Source organism: Vulpes lagopus, chromosome 1 (assembly GCF_018345385.1).
Source record: "Vulpes lagopus strain Blue_001 chromosome 1, ASM1834538v1, whole genome shotgun sequence".
NCBI classification, from domain to species: Eukaryota; Metazoa; Chordata; class Mammalia; order Carnivora; family Canidae; genus Vulpes; species Vulpes lagopus.
The window spans coordinates 165860419-165873917 of NC_054824.1; the positions used below are offsets into that span (position 1 = coordinate 165860419).

Consider the following 13499-nt stretch of genomic DNA (forward strand, 5'->3'; position numbering starts at 1 on the left):
TCAAGGGATTGACCACATTAAATAATGTTCATTTAGATTTAGTCATGTATTTCTCCATTTCTTTGCTCTTCATTCTCACCACTCAAGCGCCTTGGGAAGGTTTTCCTTTTATTTGCATTGTATTCCTTAAAGATTTCATTTTGTGAGGGTTATGCTTACCTGGAAACGTAATTTTGCATTTGTTTTTAGAAGGTACATTCACTAGGTAGAGAATTTTAGGTTGACAGGGAATGTATTTAGTGCCCTGAAGATAATCTAATGGCTTCCCATCTCCCTTACCTTGTTGGAGAAGTCAGCCATCAGGCTGATGGATGTTCCTTTGAAGGCAGTGTCCTTTTTGTCTGTAGCTGTTTTTAGCATTTCCTGTTTGTTTCCTGTGTCTTCAGTTTTAGTATGTTTATGTGTGGATTTATTCTTATTTATCCTACTTTGTGGTTCATTGAACTCCCCTTTTCTGTGCTGTTACTTTTTATTAAATCTGGCAAATTCCCAGCCATCATCTCTTCAGTTATTATAGTCTTTTCCCCATTATTCATATTTATATTCCTCTCTGTTTCTGCATCTCTTTCTGGGAACACAATTAAAAGTATGTTAAACTTTCTCAATTTAATCTTCCATATTTTAAAAACTCTTCTGTATTTTACCTATTTCTGTCTTTCCATATTGCATTCTGGGTATTTTTTTTCCAGATTATCTTCCACTTTACTGATTTACTCTTTATATCTAATCTGCTACTGAATCAATCTTTTAGGTTTTAAGTTTTGGTTATTGTATCTTTCTAAAAGCTCTCTTTGTGATTTTGCTAGATGAATTTTTATAGATGCTGATCTGTGGAAGCTTTCAAGTTCATCTCTTTTTTATTTTTACTTTAAGTGTAGTAAGTTTAGTTGCTTTATAATTGTCTAAAAATCAAATATCTAAAGTTTCTGAAGGTTTATTTTGTTTTTCTTTGTTTTTACTTGTGATTGTTTCTTGGTATGCCTTTTATCTTTGCCTAAATACTGTTCATTGTCTTTGACAAATTGTAAGAATTTTTGAATAATGGGCTGAGATTGCCTACCTCTAGAGAGATTTGCATTTGCTTCTGTCAGGTACCTAGGAATACTACCAGTCCTGACCCATGTTAATGGGTATATGTGTTTTAAATGAACAACTTGAGGATTTGTGTAATGTCAGGTGATGTGAAAATTGAACTGTGAATCCTTGTGAAGTCTAGTTTCTTTTCCTTTTGAAGGCAAAATAATTCTCACTTTCCCTTTAATTCAGTCCTGATGATTTGTTACTCTCTTGACAGTTCTTTCATGCTTTCGGACATAATAAAAAATATTTTATTTTGAATTTTAGTAGTTTCTGTGGGAGGGTTAGTCCAATAATTTAACTTAATCATTTCTGAAAATGAAAGTTTTCCACCACATAAATAATAAAATTTTCAGCATAATCACATTTGTCATAATTTCCCCTTTATTACGACTTTTATTATTCCCAAATCATGAATATCTTGTAGTGGTTTATTTTAGTACTTTTATGGTTTTATTTTTCCACTAAAATCTCTAGTTCATCAGGAATTTATTTTTGTGTATGGTTACTATAATTCATGTTTGAATTTATCATCTCAATCTCATATCTTGATTATATTTCAGGAACATTGGACATCCAGAGCTATTATACAATTCCAGAAGTTGTGTGGTTTGAAGCCATTAGTGGGGGTAGTGGATGAATATGTAGATGGAATCCTTAACATTTTTCTGTGTGATACATCCTCAAATGAAGATGTCTATTTCCATCATGTCTTGAGAACAGAGGGCCATGCTATTGTATGCCGAGAAAATGTCCCTTCTAAGGTGGAGCAGTCTGGATGTGTTTTGTAATGTTTTATTTACTTTAAACACTTCAAGGTCTAAGATAATTTAATAAGATTATTTGATAGATCCTTTAATCTTAGAGGTATCTGTGAGATGCCTGCCTTCTTCATACAGAAACACTCTTAATTTTCAAATGACCCCAAAAAACTACCTTTGGCTGATTATAATGTGAATACTTTTTTTTTTTTAATGTGAATACTTTTATTTTAAATAATTGATTTGAGGATTCTATCTTACCTCAAATTATTTATTTGAGGTCTTCCTAGAAAAGACAACACTCTTATTTTGCAAGTATTCATAGTGATGTCTACATCGCTGTTAATATTGATGTTGATAATTTTTGTGCCTAGGAAAAATTTTCAATATGTAATTTAAAAAATTTTAATTTCTTAAATTTAAACTCAGTTATCTAACAAATACTACACATTAGTTTCAGATTTGAAATTTTTTTAACTGTTAAATTTTATAAAATAATACATTTCTACAACATTTGAAAATTATGAAGTGCTAGTGCTAACTTTTTCACTTTTTCTCTAATTAAACCCATCCTTGTATTAATTGCAGGGTTTCAGAGAACTCAACCCTTTAGCTTTATATACTAAATCCAGTGCAGGGCCAGAAGATGTGGTCTTGACAGAACTGGGTTGTCCTTCCCAGCAGCACTATTTTAATGAAGACCGAGAGATAAGTCCACAATCAAAGGAGAATGAATTACCTACCCTGGTAAGTTTTTGTAAATATTATTATAATTATTTTTATTATTATTAACATTTAATGGATACTTATTATGTGACAGACTTTATAAAAAGCATTGTAAGCATAATCTATTATTTAATCCTCATAGAACCCTGTCATATAGTTACTGCAATTATCCTTATTTTTTTTTTGTTTTTTTTTTTTAATCAGGTAAATGGATTTATTTTCATATGTAATGTTTCAAGATAAAAATTATTTTTAATAAAGCCATCCATAATATGAAACATATTTTATTTCATTCTCAAACATGTTTAAATTTTAATACCTCACATTTTGCATCAGAATTGCAATTATCTTTATTTAACAGGTGTGGAAACTGAGGCTTTCCAAACCTAAGAAAGTTTGGGAACTTTATGCAATGAACTTAACAGTATTTTGCCTCTCATTATTTGCTAGTTTAAATCTTTGCTGCATTCATGCTTTCTCCTATACAATTTCTCACATACACTAAATTCCGTTACTGCCTTGGTGCAGTTGTGACTTCACCAAGGCTAACCTGAATGCTGTTCTTCTTCCCTCTGCATGCCTCAGATTCTTCTAGTGTTTCATTTCTTACTTTCTCTGTAAACCTTTTAGTGATGCCCACTCATGGTTAATAACCATATTATTATCACTACTGCTATTACTATTATATTTTATTCCAGCCAACAGTAGTAGTCATAAAAATTTTTAAAAATTAACAGCAGTAGCATTTATTGAACTTGCACTACATGGGAGGGACTGTTCTAAGCACTGTCATGTACTGACTAATCTTTATGATCACTTTACTGGGTTGGTACTTTTGTATTCCTGTTTTAGATAGAAGTAAAATGAAGCACAAATGATTTTTGAACGAATAAGTAAACATGTCCTCTGAGTCTTATATTCCTCATGACAACAAGTACTGAGCTAATACAGGATGAATATAGGATGTGTTTGGTTGAGAGCCAAAGTGGTTTTGGGCCCAGCAAGGCTTTTTATTTTCATTGAATAAAATTTGAAAATATTATCTTGTTTAAATATGTTTTATATATCTGACTTGTAAAATAAAATTGTAGAGATGATCTTATGTTCTTAGTTAGACATTTATTAACTATTAGATAAAAAAGGAGGCCAGTTTGACCACTGGGAGGTTAACCTGTTCTGAAAAATAGGTACAAATGTTTACTTTTGCATGTTTGAAATAGTATAAGAATGGTAGATTTCTAGTTTATATTAAAATTAATTAGGCTTCTTGGGTCCATAGATCTTCCTGAAGCCTGAATTTTTCTTAATAATTAATACTTGTTTGGTGGAACAGTTATATTTCCTGATACTTAAGTAGTGAATTGAATACAACCTTTACAATTTTTAGAATATTCTTTCATCAATGTGGTGATGTATTCAAATAATCATAGTTCAGCCTCAGAAATGAAATAAGGCCATCTTTCCTATAAAAGGATAAGACTTAAAGTTCTTGTCTTTAAGTGGCTTAAAGACAAGAACCAACTAAGGCCACCTCAGCCTGTATCCCATGTGCTATATACACACACCCCACATACCCACCCACTCCCTACCTCTGTATACCCCATTCCCTATAATTCCTACTCTTTTTTTAAGCATCCTAACAGGTTGTATTACTTCCTTCAATGTATCTTCTTAAGGCATCTTCTTCTCCAATAATATTTTGATCCTATTTCTGTGATGGCTCTACACTGAAGATTGTACAGTGATTATCTGATTGTGTATCTTTCTGTTATATTTTGAGTTCCTTTAGAGTAGGGACCTGCTGCATTCATCTTTAGATTCAGAGTTACCCTGTATACATCTCATAATGTGTGCTTTGTAAATGTTTTTTGGCTGATCTAGTTTAGCAGGATAGGAAGATGGAGGGTCATGGATAAAGTTAGAAAATAATGTAGCTTTCGTATGAACCATAGTGAAAAATTCCTCCCAGATGTATAGGCATGCAGATTTTAGAAACAGCACAAGTACAGAAAATAAAATAATTTTTCTTTCATATCTACTAGCAAGATACTAATGATGCAAAGACTTTCAGTCACCTTAAATCTGAGTTAAAGGAGCCATTAAAGGATTCTGAATTCAGTTCTTTGAAAACCCAAGATAACAACTGTGAAGAAGACTCACAGTGGTCCATCCCAGAACTAAAGGATCTGAAGGAAGAAAATGAGGTAGGAGAAGGAAAGTTGTTTGAAAATGTAATTAATCTAATTCTTAAGTGAGGGGGACTAGAGTAAAATAGCTCTTTCATTTCTGCTCTCAGTACCTTCAGAGCATCTTTCACAGATGATTTACATTTTCTCTTTAACAGTCACCAACACCAAAGTTGAAGCCACATAGCCTTGATCACAAAAAAGGAAAGGCATTATCCGGCTTTGATGTGTTAAGTTTCTATCTTGTTGCTTTGGGCAGTCTTCAAGAATTATACAGTGATTAGAAACTAGTACTGAGATACAATATAAGGAGAACCCAACAGGAAAAATGTTGACAGCTTTTTCAGAGGATGTATTTTATTTTTATTTTAACCTTATGTTTATGTACATATATCTTAGTGTCCCATAACCCCTCTGCATTTTGTATTTACAAACATTTCCCTTTTTTTTTTTTTTTTTTTAAGATTTTATTCATGAGAGACAGAGAGAGGCAGAGACCTAGGCAGAGGGAGAAGCAGGCTCCATGCAGGGAACCCGATATAGGACTGGGTACCCAGATCACAACCTGTGCCAAAGGCAGATACTCAGCCACTGAGCCACCCAGGTGCCCCAAGAGCAACCATTTTTGTCTCTTTTTTAGCTGTTGCTTTTGGGATTTACCTCTGTTTCTTTCATTAAATACCATGTTTAGATTGTTATTTCCTGAGTTTTCAGTTCTACATCCCTCTGTGAAAGATTTACTTCTCTTTCATCCCTTCACCCCACCACACACAAATGTATAATTTCTGTACCCTGGTCTCCTATCTTACTAATGTCATTGTCCCACCCTTTCCACTAGATGACCATTCAATATTTACATTATTATGACTGTACGTGCTGTTGACAGTCAAATAGTATGCTGTGGCAACTTTTCCCTTCCTGAATGAGTTTTATTTTCTCTAGTGTTAGTATTTCCTTTTTTAAAAAATAAATTAACGTAGAGTAAATTTGACTTTCTTCTCATGTATTTGTCTTGTCAGTTTAATACATGCATAGATTTGTGTAACCATCATTGTAATCAGGATGGCAACATCATATGAAAAACCTGCCTGGTGCTACTCCTCTGTAATCACAGTCTTCCCACATCCTCAGCTCTCAGCAACCATTGACCTGTTTTCTACCAGTAGAGACTTACTTTTCAGGAGTTACTTTTCAGGAGTGTCATATAAGTGGAATCATAGAGTATGTAACTTTTTGAGACTAGCTTCTTTATTTTTTTATTTTTTATTTTTTTTTTGAGGCTAGCTTCTTTAATTCAGTATAGTATCTTTGGGAATTATCCAAATTGTTGTGTATGTCAATAGTATGTCCCTTTTGATGGTTGAATAGTAGTTTATATTGTATGGATGTACCATATTTGTATATCCATTCTCACCCATTGAAGGATACTTGGTTTGTTTACAATCTTGAGTAATTATGAATAGAGCCTCTATAAATATTCATGTACAGATTTCTGTATAAACATGATCAGGAATAATGTAAGTGCATGCCAAACTGTTCTAGTTGTTTCTTATCTTGGCAGCACTAGGTATTATCAATAATTTTTATTTTTAGCCATTCAGATAAATATGTAGTAGTGTCATAGTGTGATTTTTAATTTGCATTTCCCTAATGACTGTTGTTGAACAACAACAGTGTTTATTTGCCATCCATATACAGACTTCTTTGGGAAACGTCCAGACCTTTTGCCCATTGCCCATTTTTTGGTTGTGGTGTTTGTTTTCTTGCTAGTAGATTTAGATATTCTGAATACTAGTGCTTTATCAGATATGTGATTCAGATAAGTGATTTTTCAAATGTGTTCTCCAATGTGTAGTATGTCTTATATTCTCCTAATAGTGTTTTTCATATAGCAAACATTTTTAATTTTGAGAAATTCCAATGTATCAGTTTTTTTTAATGTAGTGTTTTCAGTCTCAAGATATCTTGAGTTAATTTTAGTATAAGATGTGAGGTTTAGGTCAGTGTTCATTTTGTTGCCTATGATGTCCAGTTGTTTTAGCATCATTTGTTGAAAAGTCAGTGCTTTCTCCACTGAACAGCCTTTGTAGACTTGCCAAAAATCAGTTGTCTATATTTCTGTGTGTCTATTTCTGTATTCTCCATTAATCTACCTGTTTCTTCAAAAATACAGCCCTGTTTTGATTACTGTAGCTTTATAATACCTCTTAAAATGAGGTAGTATGATTCTTCTTTATTCTTTTTCAAACTTGTTTTTAATGTTTTTTTACTTACAAAGTTTTATGTAAATTCAAGTTAGTTAACTTAGAGTGGTATTAGTTTTAGGAATAGAATTTAGTGATTCATTACTTACATATAACACCCAGTGTTCATCACAATTGCCCTTCTTAATGCCCATCACCCATTTAGCCCATCCCCTTACCCACCTCCCCTCCAGCAACCCACAACTTTGTTTTCGATAGTTGAGTCTCTTATGTTTTGCCTCGCTCTATGTTTTCATCCATTTTTTTTAGATATTTATTTACTCATGAGAGACACACAGAGAGAGGCAGAGACACAGGCTCCTCACAGGAAGGGGATCATGCCCTGAGCTGAAGACAAACGCTCAACCACTGAGCCATTCAGGGGTCCCTCTGTTTTCATCTTATTTTGTTTTTCCTATGTATTTTTCCTATGTTCCTATATTTTGTATATTAAATTCTATGTATGAGTGAAATCATATGGTATTTGTCTTTCTCTGACTCATTTCAGTTAGCATAACACACTCTAGTTCCAGCCATGTTATTGCAATTGGCAAGATTTCATTCTGAGTAATATTCCATCTTCTTCCTCCATCAGTTGATGGACTTTTGGGCTCTTTCCATAATTTGGCTGTTGTTGACAGTGCTGCTATAAACATTGAGGTGCATGTGCCCCATTGAATCACTATTTTTATATTCTTATAGTGAGTGCAATTGCTGGGTTATAGGGTCATTCTGCTTTTAACTTTTTGAAGAATCCCCAGACTCCATTCAGTTTTCCAGAGTGGCTGCACTAGTTTGTGTTCCCACCAGCATTGCAAGAGGATTTCCCTTTCTCTGCATCCTCATCAACATCTGTTGTTTCCTGAGTTGTTAACTTTAGCCATTCTGACAAGTGTGAAGTGGTATCTCCTTGTGATTTTGATTTGTATTTCCTTGATGATGAGTGACGTTGAGCGTTTTTTTCACTTCTTTTTAGCCATTTGTGTCTTCTTTGGAGAAATGTCTGTTCATGTCTTCTGCCCATTTCTTAACTGGATTATCTATTTATTCATTTATTTTAAAAGATTTTCTTTATTCATGAGAGAGACACACACACAGAGAGAGACAGAGAGAGAGGCAGAGACACAGGCAGAGGGAGAAGCAGGCTCCATGCAGGGAGCCCGATGTGGGACTCAATCCCAGGTCTCCAGGATCACGCCTGGGCTGAAGGTGGCACTAAACTGCTGAGCCACCCAGGCTGCCCTTAACTGGATTATTTATGTTTGGGCGTTCAGTTTGATATGTTCTTTGTAGATTTTGGATACTAAAACTTTATCTGATAAGACAGGGTGAAGGTCAAAGAGGTTGCTGCCTGTGTTCCCTTCTAGGATTTTGATGGATTCCTGTCTCACATTTAGGTCTTTGATCCATTTTGAATTTATCTCTGCTCTCTTCTAGAATATTTAGTTTCAGGTCTCACATTTAGAGCTTTAATCCATTTGAATTTATTATTGTGTATGATGTAAGTGATCTAGTTTCATTCTTTTTGCATGTAGCCATTTAGTTTTTCCAACACCATTTCTTGAAGAGGCTGTTTTTTTCCCATTGCATATTCATTCCTCCTTTGTCAAAGATTAATTGGTCATAATGTGGGTTTATTTCTGAGTTTCCTATTCTATTCCATTGATTTATATGCCTATTTTTATGTCAGTACCATACTGTTTTGATTACCATAGCTTTGTGGTATGCCTTGAAACCTGGAATTGTAATTCTTCCAGTTTGGTTTTTCTTATCAGATTTTCTTTTGACGGATTGTGGTTTTGGTGTCAAGACTGAGAACTCTATAGCTAGTTTAGAAATCTCTCCACTAGGAGTTAATTTTTATATAAAATATGAGGTATCCAGTTGTTTTAACAACATTTGTTTAAAAGACTACCTTTCTCCATTGAATTATTTATGTACCTTTGTAAAAAGTCAGTTGAGCGTATTTGCATGGGTCTATTTTCTGGGCTCTGTTCTTTTTTTTTTTTTCTTTAAAGATTTTATTTATTTATTCATGAGAGACAGAGAGTGAGAAAGACATAGGCAGAGGATAAGCAGGCTCTCTGCAGGAGCCCGATGTGGGACTTGATTCTGGATGCCCAGATCACACCCTGAATCAAAGGCGGATGCTCAACAGCTGAGCCACCCAGGTGTCCTTCTGAGCTCTGTTCTGTTTCATAGATCCATGTGTCTTTCCCTCTACCAATACTACTTGATTACTTATAGCTATATAGTATGGTTTAATATCTGCTAAAATGATTCTTCTCACTTTATTTTTCTTTATCAAGATTATTTTATCTATTATAGGGTCTGTACCTTTCCATATAAATTTTAGAATAAGTTGTTTCTACAAAATACCTTGCTGGGATTTTGATAGGAGTTACATTAAACTTATTGCTCATTGGGGGAGAATTGACATCTTTACTATGTACAGTTTTACAGTAGTACAAACATGTTTCTACATTTATTTAGATCTTCTTTGATTCCTTATATTAGTATTTTGCAATTTTCAGTATATAGGCCCTATACATGTTTTAAGTATGTACCTAATTATTTCATATTATTTGGAATGATTATAAATGGTTTTGTGTTTTAAATTTCAGTTTTGCATGCTCATTGCTGGTATGTAGAAATGCATTTGATTTTTATGTACCAATCTTGTATACTGTGACCTTGCTTACTTGGATTTTTTGTAGACTCTTTTGGCTTTTTTACATAGGCAGTCATGTCATCTGCAAATAGGGCAGTTTTGTTTCTCCCTTTCTGATCTGTGTTCCTTTTATTTCCATTTCTTGCCTTCTTGCCATGGCTAGACTTTGAATAGGAGTGGTGAGAGACCAAGTTGCCTTATTCCTGATTTTGGGGCGAAAAGCATTAAGCATAATGTTAAAGTTTGTTTTTTTTTTTATTTAGTTTTTTTAAAATAAAGGTGAGAAAATTCCCCTCTATTCCTATTTTTCTAAGAGTTTTTCTCACAAGTGGGTGTTGAATTTTATCAAATGCTTTTTCATTGATATAATCATATGATTTTTCTTATTTAGATTGTTCATATAGTAGATAACACTGATAGCTTTTCTTTTTAAGATTTTATTTATTTATTCATGGAAAGACAGAGAGGCAGAGACATAGGCAGAGGGAGAAGCAGACTCCCTGTGGGGAGCCCGATGTAGGACTTGATCCCAGGATCCTGAGGTAGACGCTCAACCACTGAGCCACCCAGGTGTCCCTTGACTGAGTTTTATTTTTTTTATTATTTTTTAATAATAAATTTATTTTTTATTGGTGTTCAATTTGCCAACATACAGAATAACACCCAGTGCTCATCCCGTCAAGTGCCCCCCTCAGTGCCCGTCACCCATTCACCTCAACCCCCCGCCCTCCTCCCCTTCCACCACCCCTAGTTCGTTTCCCAGAGTTAGGAGTCTTCATGTTCTGTCTCCCTTTCTGATATTTCCTACCCATTTCTTCTCCCTTCCCTTCTGTTCCCTTTCACTATTATTTATATTCCCCAAATGAATGAGACCATATAATGTTTGTCTTTCTCCGATTGATTTATTTCACTCAGCATAACTGAGTTTTAAATGTCAAACCAGCTTTGTGTATTTAGAATAACACCACTTGGTCATGGTGTATAATTCTTTTATACGTTATATTCCAGTTACTAATATTTTATTGAGGATTTTGCATCTCAGTTCATGAGAGATAGTAGACTGTGGCTTTTTAAAATTTTTTGTTTTTGTTACTGTCTTGTATAGCTGTAGTATCAGGGTGATACTATCTTCATAAAAGGATCTAGAAAGAAGTGTTCCTTTTTATTTTCTGGAAGAGATTATATAAAATCAGTTTCTTTTTTGTGGATAGGTGGAGGTTAATTCTTTAAATGGTTCTTAGATTACTTCAGTGGAATTGTCTGGCCTGGAGATTTCTTTCTGAGAAGAATTTAAACTATAAGTCAATTGCTTTAATAGATAAAAGATTATACTAAGGGTGAGTGTGTCATCCTGGTTTAGTTTTGGTATTTTATGATTTTTGAGGAATTGGTTAATTTCATTTGTCAATTCTATAGGTCTACATAGAGTTGTCCATAGTATTCCTTTATTATCCTGCAGCGATGATTCCCTCTTTTCATTTCTAATATTGGTAATTTGTGTCTTCTTTTTTGTCAATCTTACTAGAGGTTTATCAGTTTTATTCAATTTTTTCCCAATCATCTTTTGTCCTTGATCATTTTATCTGTTTTTCTGTTTTCAGGTTCATTGTTTTGGTCAGTGTTGTTTGTTGCTCTTATGTTTTTGCTTTCTGTGGGTTTGTTTTGATTTCTTTTTCCACTTTTTTTTTTTTTAAGATTTAATTTATTTATTCTTGAGAGACAGAGAGAGAGAGAGAGAGAGAGAGAGAGAGAGGCAGAGACATACGCAGAGGGAGAAGCAGGCTCCATGCAGGAGCCCGATGTGGGACTCGATCCCAGAACTCCAGAATCATACCCTGGGTCAAAGGCAGGTGCTAAACCACTGAGCCACCCGGGCTGCCCTCTTTTTCTACCTTCTTAAGATGGGAACCTAGATTACTGATTTGAAACCTCCTTTTTTTCCTAATATAAGCATTTCATGCTCTGACCCTCTAAATACCACTTGCGCTATGTCTCACAAGTTTGACTGTATTGTATTTTCATTCAGTTCAAATATTTTCAGTTTTCTTTGGAGCTGTCATCTTTGACTCATTACTATATAACCTGTAATTATTACTATATGGGTTATGTAACAATAGGTCGTATAAATATTGATTATTTAAAAAAAATATTGATTATTTAGAATTGTGTTATTAAAAAAAAAAGGAAATGTGCTATTTGTTCAGTTCCCAAGTGTTTGGATATTTTCCTGTTATCTTTCTCTTACTTATTTACAGTTTAATTCTGTTGTCTGAGAACATACTTTGTATGCTTTCAGTTTTTAAAATTTGTTAAGATTTGTTGACATAGGATGTGGTCTTTCTTGGTGAATGTCCCATGTGCCTTTTAAGAGAATGTGTGTTCTGCTTCTGTTGAATGGAGTGTTTTATAAAGGTCAATTAGATCCAGTTGATTGGTGATGTCATTCAGTTCTCTTATATCCTTGCTGTCTGCTAGTTTACTGATTATTGAAGAGTGTTGAAGTTGTCAATTATAATCTTGGATTGTGTCTATATCTCCTTTATTCTTGTCAGTTTTTTCCTTATGTATTTTGGAGCTTTATTGTCAAGTGCTGTGTATTTAGGATTGGTTCATTTTCTTGATGAACTGACCCTTTTATCAGTATGAAATGTCTTTTTTTATCCATAGTAACTTTCTTTGCATTGATGCCTATGCTGTCTGATACCAGTATAGCTATTCTAGCTTTATTTTATTTTTACTTTTGATGTAGTATATCTTTTTCCATCCTTTTCATAACCTATCTATATTATTATATTTGAGGTAAGTTTTTTGAGACAGCATATAGTTTGGTCATTTTAAAAATCCATTCTGAATATCTGAATTTTAGTATGTTTAGATGTTTTACATTTAATATCATTATTGATATATTTTGATTATAGGTCTACCATTTTATTATGTTTGTATTTATTACCTCTGTTTTTATTCTTTTGCCTTTCTTTTCCTTCTTTTGGAATTCTTTTTTAATACTTTTCTCTTATTTAATATTCTTTTTTTAGTAGTCTGTTTCCAAGTACTTATATTTTTCTTGTATCTACTTGTATTTTTTACTGATTACTCCAGGAATTACAATATATGTCTTTAACTTTTCATGGTAGACATAAGTGGAGTGTAGATATCTTACCACCATATATGTATTTTTCCCCTTCCCACCTCTTTTATGCTGTTTACGTATAACAGCTATATATATTGAGAATTTATAATGTTATATTTTTGCTCTCTACCTTCAATCATAAATGATTCAGGAGAATAGTCCATTAGACTTACACAGGTATTTGTCATTTCTGTTACTCTTTATTTCTAATATTCTAAGTTTCCTTCTAGCACCCCTCCTTTTTTTGTACAAAGGACTTCCTTTAGCAATTCCTTGGGAATATTCCTGCTGACAATGAATTTTTTTTGGTTTTCTTCATTGGGAGTGTATTTATTTCATTTTCATTCTTGAAAGATATTTTTGCTAGATGCAGAATTTTGGGCTACCAATTCTTTCAGGCCTTTAAAAATTTCATTTCACTTTTTCTTGGCTTTCATAATCCTAATGAAAAATCTGCAGTATTGAAATTGTCCTTTATAATGATATATCATTTTCCTGTGGCTACATTTAAGATGGTTTCTTTGTTTTTAGTTTTTAGCAGGTAGATTAAAATCTGTTTATCCTGGATTTATCCAGTTTGAGGTTTGCTAAGCTTTTTGAATCTATAGGTTTATGTCTCTCATCAGACTTGTGAAGTGTTCAGACACTTCTTCAAATACTGATTCTGCACTGCAGGCTTCTCCTTTTGCAACTCTCATGAAACAA

General features: G+C 33.4%; 1 protein-coding gene across 7 annotated transcripts in view; it reads left to right on the top strand.

Moving 5' to 3' along the window:
- The window catches only part of TDRD5 (tudor domain containing 5), a 91619-nt gene that overhangs the window by 51310 nt on the left and 26810 nt on the right, over positions 1–13499 (top strand). For 5 of the 7 annotated variants that reach the window (XM_041747784.1, XM_041747946.1, XM_041748037.1 and 2 more), the window contains exons 12-14: positions 1641–1841; positions 2427–2585; positions 4607–4768. In XM_041747784.1, coding sequence (XP_041603718.1) covers positions 1641–1841; positions 2427–2585; positions 4607–4768 — 522 coding nt within the window. The remainder of the gene's footprint in view (positions 1–1640; positions 1842–2426; positions 2586–4606; positions 4769–13499) is intronic. The other 2 variants (XM_041747697.1, XM_041747865.1) reach the window with 2 other exon arrangements.